The 13052-nt window shown below is 38.5% G+C and overlaps 2 protein-coding genes and 4 non-coding genes across 7 annotated transcripts in view; 5 read left to right on the top strand and 1 right to left on the bottom strand.

Moving 5' to 3' along the window:
• Window positions 1-434: 434 nt before the first annotated feature.
• trnap-agg (transfer RNA proline (anticodon AGG)) lies at window positions 435-506 on the top strand. Its single transcript has one exon. It is a non-coding gene; the product is annotated as a tRNA-Pro (tRNA).
• Window positions 507-944: 438 nt separating this feature from the next.
• Window positions 945-1016, bottom strand: trnaw-cca (transfer RNA tryptophan (anticodon CCA)). The gene has a single exon. It is a non-coding gene; the product is annotated as a tRNA-Trp (tRNA).
• A 603-nt stretch (window positions 1017-1619) lies between these two features.
• trnai-aau (transfer RNA isoleucine (anticodon AAU)) lies at window positions 1620-1693 on the top strand. Its single transcript has one exon. It is a non-coding gene; the product is annotated as a tRNA-Ile (tRNA).
• A 703-nt stretch (window positions 1694-2396) lies between these two features.
• trnag-ucc (transfer RNA glycine (anticodon UCC)) lies at window positions 2397-2468 on the top strand. Its single transcript has one exon. It is a non-coding gene; the product is annotated as a tRNA-Gly (tRNA).
• Window positions 2469-3175: 707 nt separating this feature from the next.
• Window positions 3176-10203, top strand: kncn (kinocilin). 2 transcript variants are annotated; one of them, XM_008434112.2, is made up of 5 exons: window positions 3176-3651; window positions 5736-5804; window positions 5915-5980; window positions 8097-8190; window positions 9225-10203. In XM_008434112.2, exons 1-5 carry the CDS (start codon window positions 3504-3506, stop codon window positions 9298-9300), a joined length of 453 nt encoding a protein of 150 aa, XP_008432334.1. In that variant the 5' UTR covers window positions 3176-3503; the 3' UTR covers window positions 9301-10203. The 2 variants fall into 2 exon arrangements, with proteins under 2 accessions (XP_008432334.1, XP_008432335.1); XM_008434113.2 differs by having other exon boundaries at window positions 3177-3651; window positions 9155-10203.
• Window positions 10204-11848: 1645 nt separating this feature from the next.
• Window positions 11849-13052, top strand: part of tmem275a (transmembrane protein 275a) — a 4279-nt gene continuing 3075 nt past the window's right edge. Inside the window, exon 1 of the mRNA XM_008434111.2 lies at window positions 11849-12384. The gene's annotated coding sequence lies outside the window, so the exon portion shown is untranslated. The remainder of the gene's footprint in view (window positions 12385-13052) is intronic.

A 13052-nucleotide genomic window follows, 5' to 3' on the forward strand; every position in this document is an offset into this window, starting at 1 on the left:
GTTACTTTATAGAGTAAAAACAGCACGTATTTTGGTACGTGAATTTGCTTTCTTTTTTCTGATAGTATAAAGTGAAGCTCCAAGCAAAACAAGTCACGTGTTTCACAAGTTATCACAGCCGAGAGTTCTAATTATCCGATTTTCTTGGTAATTCAGCACGTTTTGTTCAATGTTGTAAGCTATTTTAAARAGTTTTCTAATTATCTGTGAGGCGAGTTCCTTACATGTAGCTTTGTTTTCTATGTTTATTAGACTTAATAATCTACGTCTTCCCTTTTACGGATTGTTAAAACCGAATAGTGAAACAGAGACCGTAACAGGCAGAAGTACCACGCCTTTCTGAGAAAGTATTATAACATACAAAAAAATACATAACCCGATTCAATCCCTTGTTAAAAGTTGTGTTGTGATACCGCATGTGATTGCAGCATCTTGGCTCGTTGGTCTAGGGGTATGATTCTCGCTTAGGGTGCGAGAGGTCCCGGGTTCAAATCCCGGACGAGCCCTCTTTTTTTTTTCTCCTTTTTGAAAATTGCTCTTTCTGCACTGTTGTTGATAGTAGACTACTWGTACTGTTTCCGCCGTATGTAAATGCGCTCTCTTTACACGGATGTTCTTGTTCCGAGCTGTAAGTGCTCTGTTTTTGCATAAATATACAAAAGCAAAATTTTTTTCCATTGGCTGATTTTCAGCAGTACGTGTTGTAAATTCTGAATTTGCTATTTATCCTAGCATTTTATATTTCACATATTTTTTATTGTGAAATAAAATATGTGAAGCAAATATAAGCAAAGTACATATTTGCTTTGTATATTAAGCAAATATGTACTTTGWATATTTGCTTAATATACAAAGTACATTAAGCATTGTACTTTGTACATGCTTAATGTGTTAAGAATTGAACAATTAGTTGACTAAGAGAAGCAATTTGCTTTAAAAAGAATTGACCCCGACGTGATTTGAACACGCAACCTTCTGATCTGGAGTCAGACGCGCTACCGTTGCGCCACGAGGTCTGTCGAAGAAGTGAGATGACAGCAAATGCTGAAATCCTCGTATACGAGATATTARATGTAATGGTTTATTATATGTTAGTCGTGACTCAGCGTTCGAGAGATCATCAAAAGCCATTGGCTTACTGCCAAAGACAACTAGGATTTTTTAAAGCACTTTGTTTTTAGAAGCAGTTGAGACCCAAATGGAGGTATAAGAACGAGTTTGGTGGGTCGGATATTTGATTGGTTACCATGGAGCGAATCATATTACACCGCATATATTAGTTGTGTGGTGAAGTACAAGATTGATTCCTCGGTTTTGACTTCTCTTTACGTCGATGTGTCCCTCTATGCAACTCAAAATGCACTTTAGCGGTTATTGAAGGGGAGAAACAGCGCCCCTGAAATTTCGCTGGCGGCCAAACAGCGCGTTACTTGCTGTACCTAAACTATGAACTGCTTTCTGCTGTGACTGCAGTTCATTAGCCTCCTGTAAAAAAACTCTCGGGGCTTTTCAGATAARCAATGCAGCCTATTAAAACCTCTACCTAAAATCTTCATGGCCTCCTCATGCCATTTGTACAACATTCAGTTTTAGAAACATGTAGGCCAATTGCGTCTCACGGCCGGTTAGCTCAGTTGGTTAGAGCGTGGTGCTAATAACGCCAAGGTCGCGGGTTCGATCCCCGTACGGGCCAAGTACYTTTCTTTAAGTAAAGTGTTACTGTTATGCAAAGCTCTATTCAGCAATAGTTGTAGCTCAACCTAACAAAATGTAACAMAAGGTTTTGTGTCTGTTAGCTTTGGACACTTAAGTTTCCACCAATATTTCTCTGCAAAATAGCTTAGGCTCAGTCAGGATGGTGGATAATCAATGGTCATTTATATTCAATCTTTACCCTCTCTTGTTTGGAGGTAAACCATTCTCATAATTCACAAATGCACATATCAATATCCACAAATGGATCTTGTGCATTTGTGAATATCATCCTGTGCATTTGTGGATCTCCTTCTGTACATTTGTGGATCTGTGCATTTGTGGATCTTGTGCATTTGTTAATCTCGAGCTGTGCATTTGTGAATTATGAGATTGTTTTAGCTCCATACTCTCCGGCCGCCCCTTGTTTAAAAGTCTAGTTTGATCCGCCACAATGGAAACCGTTTTTTACACTGCTAACGCTAGAAATACAAGAGAGCAATGTGATTCTCGTGTAACAATCGAGGCAGTCGACTAGCTAAAACTGAAAAAAGGAATGAAAACAGCACTTATAGACATAGTGGGCAGATGAACGACACACTGCTTGAAGAAAACAGAAAATAAAAATGTATCGGACATAAAATACGAAATATATAGAGTGCACATTGTTTAAATTTCCTCAGGCTGTTCTGTATAAGTCCGTAGCGTTGGTGGTATAGTGGTTAGCATAGCTGCCTTCCAAGCAGTTGACCCGGGTTCGATTCCCGGCCAACGCAAACGTTTTAGTCTCTGAAAAGGAAGCTATTGATGTGTGCTGTTTTAAATTGGTTTTCCATATATTATTCATGGATTTTTGAACATGTACAGTTACTTATTTCTGTTCTTGTTTCTGTGTTATCCCTGTTTTGTGGCAAGTTTGAATCAAACTTAATTAGGATTTTTGCTGTTCTTAAGTCCTGCAGGACTTCCACCGYCTGTTAGCTGTGCACTAAATCCATGTAAGCAAGAGAACTGAACATGYAAGCTAATTTTTAAAGTGTCACAAATGATAAAGGCTGAGAAGAGAACGAGATGCCATGAGATGCCCGTGTGAGTATTGCACACATACTTTTCAATATTAGTCACACAAATTTATGATGAATCCTGACATCTGATTGAAGACAAGAGAGAATTGACCTGCGGAGGAAATGTGTGGCTGTTTCTCCTCCACAGAGTGCTGTAAGTTAATTTGTTACCCTGTTCAACAAGTGTTAATCCTGCTTACCCTCCTCTCTCCTGTGTTGCCATGGATATGCTATTCCTATGGCAACTGCATGCCTTTGTGGATGGCCTCGGGCCCCGCCACAGAGGATTCTGAACCTTTCATTACACATTCCCTTCAAGCTCACAAGCAACTCATAGAAGTCACACATAGGCTCACTCTCTAATTGTTGCCTTTTCTCTTTGCCTCCTGCTCCTCTCTCCCTCCCTGTCTTTTTCCACAGACGGAGCTCATGATACCGGATGCTCTGATCAGATTTAAGGCAGAATTCCCCGTCATACGAGTCAGGGCTTCTTCAACTGTCCTAATTTCCAGCTGGAATAGAAACCAGATCTCCACTTTAAAGATTCATGAGATCCCTTACGAAACAGAGGACAGTCTGAACCAGGGAAAGTGTTTCTGTGTCAGAGAGAGCGATGCACAAGTATGGGAGTGGCTGTTGGTGGAAGTCAGAGCCTGAGCTGAGGCAGAGTTTGGTTCCCCAGTTATTACCTGGGCTGTAAAAGAGTGTGTGGGTGAGTGTGGCAGGTGGGGGACCTCCACCTGCTGAATGAACCCTGTTAGCATCGGGCAGTACCATGGGCTACGAGTGGGCTCAGCCCTGTTTGCCATTGTTGCCGGCTGCATCATCATCGGGGTGTCCAGGGAATGTGATGCYGATGCTGTAGGAGGAATCTTCCTGGGAGCTGGAGGCCTCGGTGAGAGTCTGTAACTCTGAATGAGAAGCACTTTGGTTTGCTTATTTTCTTTTCAGTTAATCATTTGCAGATGTTGCAAAACTATTTAGAAAGTTTTAAATAAGACAAGGTAAAAGGAGTTTCTAACAACTTTGTTGTAATAGTTGGCTGGACATTTTAAGCTTTGTATCACTCTGACGTTAATTATTTTTGCTTGTTTTGAAATGACTGTTTCTACTAAGTAGCCGAACCCAGTGGACCTTGCAGTTTCTCAAAATAGGATTTCCTTTAAAAAGATAAAAAATCTGAAAAGTATGGTCTCCTCCTGTATTTAGCCTCCTGAGTAAAAGACTTTGTAGAACTACCTTTTGCTACAGCTGCAAGTTTTTAGGATATGTTTTTACTTGCTTAACACTTTTGAGATGTAGCATTTTTGTTGATTTTTCTTTGCAAAAAAGCCCAACCTCTGTCTGACTGGATGAATCCTGTCAAGGCTTCAGCCACTGAAACATATGAAACGTTTTTATTTATTTATTTATTTTTTTAATCTAAACTCTGTCCGTATGTTCATGGTAATCATCTCACTTAAAAGTTAACCTTTACCTCAGTCTTAAATCCTTTGATACCTCTACTTCCAGGWTTACCTCATATTTAGCTCCCTCCATCCTTCCAAGAAACTCTGACAAGCTTCCATTTCCCTGTTAAAAAACAACAACAACAAAACAGCTAAACATCTCCACAGCATGATTGTGCCAGTAACAATGTTTTATTGTTAGGTTAGTTTTACYTGTAGACCAGAGTGACTAGAGATTTGAGTTAAACTATTGTCTTATCTGACCAAAATGTTTAATCTACATACTTGACATGAGTCATAAAAGCCTTCTTAAGGATTCTTTCACCAATAGTGTTTTTTTTTTCTTTAAAAAGGTTCAAAGGTGCAATTTTGTTTCATAACCTTTTTATTTTTATTTTCTTTACTTTTCCATAATATTATCCCTGATATGTCTGCTATGTTCTTTGGTCTTCTTGATGCTTTTGTTCGCTGGTGTTCTCCAAGAACTATCTCCATTTCTCCTTTACAGAACAGCTGTACCTATTCTAAGATTGGATTACGCAGGAGGATTCTTTACATGTACAATGGCAGGACATTAGCTGAATTCACCCGATATATAATATGCATAATGCATTGATGTAAAAGTAAAATGTTGAGGTCTGCGACTAGCGACTTCTTCCATCCAATGTTCATTTGATACAAGACTGTAACCAGAACCAGCTGATAGCAGGAGGAGCTGCTCTGATAAAAGCGTGTCTGGACAGGTTTCCTGGAGAGAAAGAGGAAAGGRCAGCCAGCGCTTGTGATCTGTGGAAGACAACATCAKCATGTGTATATGCATAGTTGATGAGAAACTCATTCTCGCTGAGGAGTTGATCAGCTTTTAATAATTCATCTGTCTTGCTACCTGCATTCGCACATAAAATCTGTGCACCGCAGCGTGACCGATACTTTCACTCTCGCAGGAGTTTGTGCGACTGAGCAGCAGACGTCCTTAATTATGTGTTTTTTTGGGGCTTGTGTGGCTCGATGCCGCCTCCGACACACAGGCTGACTAATGAGTATGAACAGAGTGTTCTCTGCAGATTGTTTTCACTCCTTCTGCAGTTTCATGACATTTTAAGCGCAGACATGCATCACAGCCACCCTCAGGAGCTGCCAGGCTGTAATGCCAGCTCCTTAGACTAATAAGAAAAATCAATAAAGGTGCTGATTGGGAGCGCAGGACTACAGAAAGGTGCCAAAACCCTGTGTTTCAGACGCCACTTTGCACTTTGATCTGAACTAGGAGAAGCATCTCACGTTGTATCGGATGTAAGGATCWTACTGGGAAGGCTTACACTTTGGGGATTGATATATAATGAAAAATTCCCAATCATCTGTGTCAAAGTGAAATAGACCATCTTCTATTTTTCATACTTTCTTCTATCTTCCAGGCATCAAAAGCAATTAGGTTACTTCTCAAAGTAAATTAACTAGTCGCAACATGCAAATTATGAAGCAATTTCAGATCATTCATCAAAAACATTATTGGCCACTTTCTGCTTTGCAGGCTTGCTCATTTCAGTCTACCCCTTCATAAAAGCTTGGCTGAATATCAACAACATCCTGCCATCTTTTGGTAAGTTTTTTTTTTTTTTGAAACCGGACATAGATTGAATTTCTCACTTATTAAAATACCCAAAAGTTTTTCTCCATCTAAATATTATTCTACCTTTTAAATCCTTCTAGGAAACTTCAGAGTTCACCCCACTGTGGCTAACGCTGATCAACCGGCTGAGACACTGAGACGAGAGGGTGAGTGGAAACGGAGTGGAGGCAGCTGACACTCCAGGGATCTTAGTTCACGTGCATTTATTATTCATTTTGACATCTGCAAATAGGTCGGAAAGCCAATAAGTACATATTTAGAACTTTTTCACATTTTGCCAGGGAGTGGTGGGAGTACTTCGTTACTGTACTTAAGTACAATTTTCGTGTATCTGTACTTTACCTAAGTAGATTTAAWAATGGATACTTTCTACTTTTACTCCACTACATTTTATAGTAAGTATCTGTACTTTCTACTTCACTACATTTCTACAGAACTGTCTCGTTACTCGTTACATCCAAGTTACGTTGCGCTTTTTTTCCGTTAAAATGTGAAGTTCAAGGACTTAAGGTAGCGCCGTAAAATCTGAGCATAACGTGACTTACGTGTCTGTTGTCACCCATCGCCTCCACCTTTACTCGCACGCGGAGCTCCAAGACATGCGCAGTGGTTTCCTCTGAGCGGGAGAAGATGTCTGTCTAATCGTCAGTAATATAATAGCGCTGCATAAACCATAAGATATGGCGACATGTTAAATAAGCGGCGCTTCGCTTTCACAGACGGTGGGGACTTTGTCCAACTTTTAGCGTCACTTGGAAGGAAAGCTAAAAGAAAGGTAAGCTCTGTGGACGTGATGCTAGCAAAGCGAGCTGTACTGAGACGCAGATGTTGCATCTGTGATGAAAAAAAAGTTGTCACTCATGCGCTGAATTATTGTGTGGAGGTGTTGACTGAGGTGTCGCATTTATGGGACAACGCTGTGACCAAAGTCTGCAATATAGTGATATGACATTCAGGAACGATCCGATTCTTCTGGACGGATCTTTACTGATTAAATTTATTTCAGCTCTAAGTATTTAATATCTAGGTGTTTTATGGGAATGTAGATCTTTCAGATCAATTTGAGAAGGAATTTTGGTAGGTAAAACTTAATTTTTTTGTGTCACGTAGTGCTGGGTGCTGGTCTTGACATGGTCTTGAGTTAAGTGGTCTTGACTACAACTCTGCTACTGGCTCCTTGGTTGCCTGTCCTCTCCCACCCACCTTCTTTCCATCCCCATTCTGTTGGATTTCTTTAAAAATAAATGCCACTAGTGGCAAAAAAAGTGAAGTTCATGTTATGTTAGGACAAGAGACAAGATGTTTCCATCCCTGAAATTATGATGCATAGAATCACATATCTAAATCTAAACTATGTTACAGAGAATAAACACAATAAAAACATGCTTTATCTGTGGCATTGTTCATTGAAATGACACATTTCTAATGTATTCAAATTAAATCCGATCGGTTCACTTAATGATATTGTATTAGCGATTCAGCAACTACTTTTACTTTTAATACTTAAGTATTTTTTAAAGCCAGTACTTTTTTACTTTTACTTAAGTACAAATGTTAATGTGGTACTTTTACTTTTACTTGAGTACATTTTTGTCTGTGTATTTGTACTTTTACTTAAGTAAATTTTTTTGAGTACTTTCTCCACCACTGGCCAGGCTACAACTAAACTTTTATGTACTTTAAGTTTTGCAATAGACACACACAAAATAGGAGATAACTATAAAGCAGACAGAAAACAATAAATGATTAAAATGTGAAAAATGTGACATGCATTGTTTTACTCCAGGTTCCTAAATGAAATCCAGTGCAATCCACTGCCAGTGTTCAATTTAATCTCACAAAAATGCAGCTGTTCTACAAAGACCTCAGGGGTGAAAAAAACAGAGTTGTGAAGCAAAGAGTTTCCATGGTAACTCTGGRGGAGCTGTAACTAGAAGAATCGAGTGGAAACATAAGCATTCCACAAATCTGACTTTACACTGTAAAATAGAGACATATCTAATTTATGGTAAAATGCCAACAGCTGTGATTGCCAGAATTTTACAGTATAAATACAGTATTGACCATATTTGTGTGGATTTTACTGTATAAATATGATGAAATCCTTATGTATATGGTAAAATTCTGTGGTTGCCAGAATTTTGTACGTTAAAATTTCTTCAGTAAAATTTGTACGTATACTGAAAAATAATCCATGGTGCAATTCAGCTACCAAATTCATTACTGCATCGTGCTCTGTCCTCTTTCCTGTGGTCCTGTTAGGCACTCAGAGTCAACTCCAACTGGAGCGCTCAAAGAGTCGAATGGGAACCTTCGTGGAGGGAGGACCAGCTGCTGAGCCCAATCCAGAGGAGGGGTACGAAMTGAAAATAGAAATAAGATTAACTGAATTGAATATAAAGTAAACGTGCTTGTACTGGCCACTTTATTAGGTAYGTCTTCCTWATACTCGGTTCCCAGAAARTTGGAGAAATGGTTTTGCCTCYGGTAGGTCAGCAGGTTTTGAAATTCTCTCCCAGCAAYGATCAGGGTCCCAGTGACTTTGAATGCCACATTCAAAGTCACTAAAATCACATTTCTTCTTCCTCCCTTCAGTTTGAACTTCAGAAAGTTTTCTTAACAGCATCTGGATGTTTTAACGCAGCAARTTGCTGCCAGGCGACTGGCTGATTTGCTATTTTTGCTAACAAGCACTTGGACAGATGTACCTAATAAAATAGCTGTTGAATGTATATAGAGACCTGTTARAGAAACACGTTCTTTGCACATCACACATGTGCAAATGCCTATAGACAGACCAAACACCTGTAGACTTTCTTTAAAGCTTAAGATGCTGTTAATTKTAATTAACATGACAGGACTAAAATCAGGTTGTTGCAAAAAKATGTKTTTAACCCTTTAACTGCCATGAGGACGCCGGTGTCCTGATGGACCCATTAACTGACATGTAAGTGCTTTGGGGGTGAAAATTAAGACAAGAGTACCTTGAGAAATAAGTATCTTTTATAGGAGATCCTGGATAAATGTCCTTAACTGTGTGTTTGTTTGACATTTAGGACATATGTGTTCCAATGTCAATTGTTTACATATAAATAATGAGSCCAGTCTTTAACATGGTAGGATTAAAAAAATAAAACCTGACTGAGTGAAACACATAGGTGCCGTTGACCAATGGTCAAACATTTTTACAGTTCTCTGAATATCAACAAGTCCACTGAAAAGTAACGAACATGTGTACAACAGATTCATCCAACCCAATCTTCTTCTGACATGTGATTTTCTTTATGTGTCTTTTTTTTCTCTCTTTTTATCTTTTTCAGTTCTGTCACACACTGACACCCACCACATAGCCTTCAATGCCAGCATGACTCACGCATTGGTCTGTTGCAGGACTTCTTCAGACATGCCAGATGTCTTATCGAGACGGAAAATGAAACAGTCACCCACTGCTCAAGACCTTCCGTGATGTCATCATGTCACAYGACTCCACCAACAACTCTCCCCTGGCAGCAGTATTCTTTAATCAACTGTTGTTGAAGCTCAACCGCAGATTGCTGTTCCCTCTTTTTTGTATGAATGATGTGGTCTAATAAACCTACAAAACCTAAATCCATAATTAAAATTTTTTTTATTTTTTTTTTAGATTTGTTAAATCTCGAAACCTGTGATGGAGGTGAAGCTCATTTGTAGGGGCTTGCGAGATGTTAAGAGTAGAATTAAATTGAAGGTTAGCTCCTTCGTAAAGGCAAAGCAAAGTGTGCTTGTTGTCACAARCAGCGACGTGTATTACGTTCACACGGTGACCTGCTCTCCCACCGTGTGACATAATGAGCATATTCAGGACGACGCAGGGAGAACAGCTGCTGCTTGGAAGGTGGTGATGGTAGGAAGGCTGCGGTCTCACAATAAAACATGGCGTACTGTGAGGATGAATGATGCAGAGTCGTGTTGATGAGGCTTAACCACCAGGTACCTGAGGATTCAGCAGTGCCTTAATGGCTGCCAGCAGCTTTTATTGTCAGACTTCAAACAAGAATGCCTCGCCATGCAATCCTCCTGMGTCACCGAGGGCAACCATGAATGCACATGTGGAGAACATTACAGTATTCAGGGCTTTGTTCAATCAGTTGACAAGAAAGCATGTCAGTGTAGAATTGTATGGTGATTACTAAAATACACCAAAACACACTCGTTTAAGTACAAAGCATTTAATCAGGTCAAGCTGTCATCTTTTTTCTTTTCATTGCTATTTTACTTTCAGTAATTTGAGATTGCCTGGACTAAAAACATACCTTTATTATATACAAATTTTACTAGTTTAAAGTGTCCTGGTGCAGGTTGGCTTATTAATAAATTTGATTTAACTTAACATTATGTTCCATCCTTTTTCTGCGTATGACATTCATATCACGCATCTCTTGATAATCATTGGGATTCTTCAAGTAATTAAGCTCTGACTGAAGTTATTCTGTGCTGATGCTCTTGCAATAAATACTTTTTTAAATTTGTTTTAAAAGTCATCTCAAAATCCACAGGAAAACACCTCACCTGGCTTTCCTCCTCCATTTCTGTGTAAGCTGGTCTTTGAGCACCAGCAGCTGTTTTATTGCTCGTTTAATCACATTTCCCATTCAAGAAAATCTACAAAGAGATTTAAATTTCATGTGCGAAGATCTAAATCAAGCATATTAAACACACGTAGAATAAAGGCAAGCTGACAAGAAGAGGCTTCAACACTCTTCATCTTCATTCAGCCCYGCTTCACGATGAGTGGGGTACGGAAAATCATMGATGAGCTTTTAAAATTAGATTCTGTTTAAGGCCCATAAGAAGACATCTACTTGTTTTAAATAAACCTTTTCTTTATTTTGTATAAAACCAGATTAATGGGTTAATCTGAATCTAAATACTTATTCAAGTTTGAAAGTAGAATCTGTTGTATAAAAAGATATCTGACTCCAAAAAGCACATCGTGCTTTAAGAGAATGTCATTTTATGACTCTTTAAATCACTGCCAGGTTTCATTAAATGGATATTGAAATGRAGGTTTGTGATTGTTATTCACTTAAACTATCATCATATGGGGAACCTTACTATTAATTATACCATTCTTTCTGTAAATGGGATCTATTAACTGATAGGCCTCTGGAACTTACCTGTCAAAGAAACGAAAGCTTCTAAAACATTTTTTWATATTTATTTGCTAAAAATGTATGTATTTCAGCTTTTCAAAAAGTTGAAATACTCAAAGATGTACTCTTTCTTTTGCACATATTAGATATCTCAAGTCTTTGACAAATAATGTCAATTTTCCCGTTTATGTTTAAGCTGCCAGCTCCAAAAAAACATTTGCTGAGCTTAAGAAAGTAACAGTTTCTAAGCAACACATTTCAGATMAGTTCAAATCCCACTGTTACTTGTGGGTTTAATTTTGGAGATGTAAAATAAAAACACAAATTTTATTTATTTAGAGATAAAATTTACATATCAGCATAAGCATGCCAACAAGCAAACAACAAATATTTTAGACCTCTAGCAAAAGGTAAAAAAAAAAAGTAAAGCTGGGCAATAGTCACATATCATACAATAATAGTGGTTTAAATAATCATTATTTTATTGATTGCTGAAGTGCTTTACTTTTTCATTTGATACTCAGACCGGAGACGTTTGTTTTGTTTTCAGTACTTGTTTCACACAGGAAGGTCATTGGTGGTGCAAAGACTCCAATCTCCATTTCCATGTATATTAATAATTGGTTGGCGCGATTGCGCACGTGACAATATCTWTAGACTGCATAAAATCACACTCACAATATTTTATATCATTTCTTGCCTTTACTGGTGTTGTTTTGAGATTGTAGACATCTACCTCAGTCTTGACTTTTTTTTTGGAATAGCTATTAACTTTAATATGTGTAAAAAAAAATAAAATAAAAAAAGTAAAAGCTTTTCAYAGAAAGTCTTTAAAAAAAAAAATCCTTTTCTAATTATGTGGTAAACCAGCTTGCCATACAACGACCCACTGATGGATGGATCGCTGACGTGGAGACCAGCTCATCGCATCCAGCGGACCACAGAGGAAGGCATGAGCTCTACGCGGCACTCATCAGATATGAATTAAGGAAACATGAATCCTTTACCCAGTCAGACAGGAAGATGCTTCGGACACACTGTGTGGATCCGCCATTTACGTGACCTGTCAGGCGCTACAACAAGCATCTCTCCTCCGGTCCACATCTGGAGCAGCGAGTCAGCTCAAAAGAACTGCCGCCTCACCTAGATAATCTTCTGTCTCCTGCCGGATTTGACGCCCCACAGCTTTGTCTGGTGTTTCCTGTGCCACTGATTGAATTCCTCTCATGACTTGGGCAGCTCGGGGTTGAAAAGAGGAGGGAGAAAAAGAGCAACGAACGCAGGATGCACAATATCCGTTTGTTGTCGATGCAGCCTTTTAACGTGTCAGTAATTACATGCGACTATGAAACGGGGGATCACCGTGAAAATCTAATGGAGTAACAATGGAAGCACCTTTACTGGCGTCGACATAATGGGTAAGGATTTATTCAGATTTGTTAATTTTTTTAATTAGTTATTTATTTTTATTTTTTTTAACATAGAATCAGCATATTTTAATGTTTGGGACATGCATTCTGACAAAATCCAATTTACACTTGCACAAGATATGAAAGACGGCATACTCTCCTTAGCTCTAACATGCTGAATACATGCAAACTGGAATAAATTTGAAATGTAAAATTATTTGAAAGCAAATGTGTACCAAAGGCCTTTCTGGCCTGAAGTAGCAGCTACACTTCTGATCATATTTAAGTTCTCTGATCCAGAGCAAATACACGTCAATGCTTGTCAGACATCCTCAGTTGTTAAGCAGCAGAGAAGAAAGCAAAAATATTTTTTTTTGTAAGAATTTAACAATTACGTGCTATTATTTACTTCAGCACATTTGTTGTTTGTCTATCTCAATTCATTTTTATGTCTTTGAAATCCATCAATTAAATTGTAGAATTGACATTTAAAACTGGATTTTTACTGAGAACATCTTGGAGATTGGTTTATGATTGCAGGATTACATTATCAGGCTTTCTTTCAGATTATGTAATGCAGGCTTTGGATGTCAGTCAACACTACAGTTTAAGTGCCAGTCACTGATATGAAGCACACGGTGGTCACTGTTTCCTGCTTGCATCTCTTGAGTTATAAT

Source organism: Poecilia reticulata, linkage group LG17 (genome assembly GCF_000633615.1).
Source record: "Poecilia reticulata strain Guanapo linkage group LG17, Guppy_female_1.0+MT, whole genome shotgun sequence".
Classification (NCBI taxonomy): domain Eukaryota; kingdom Metazoa; phylum Chordata; class Actinopteri; order Cyprinodontiformes; family Poeciliidae; genus Poecilia; species Poecilia reticulata.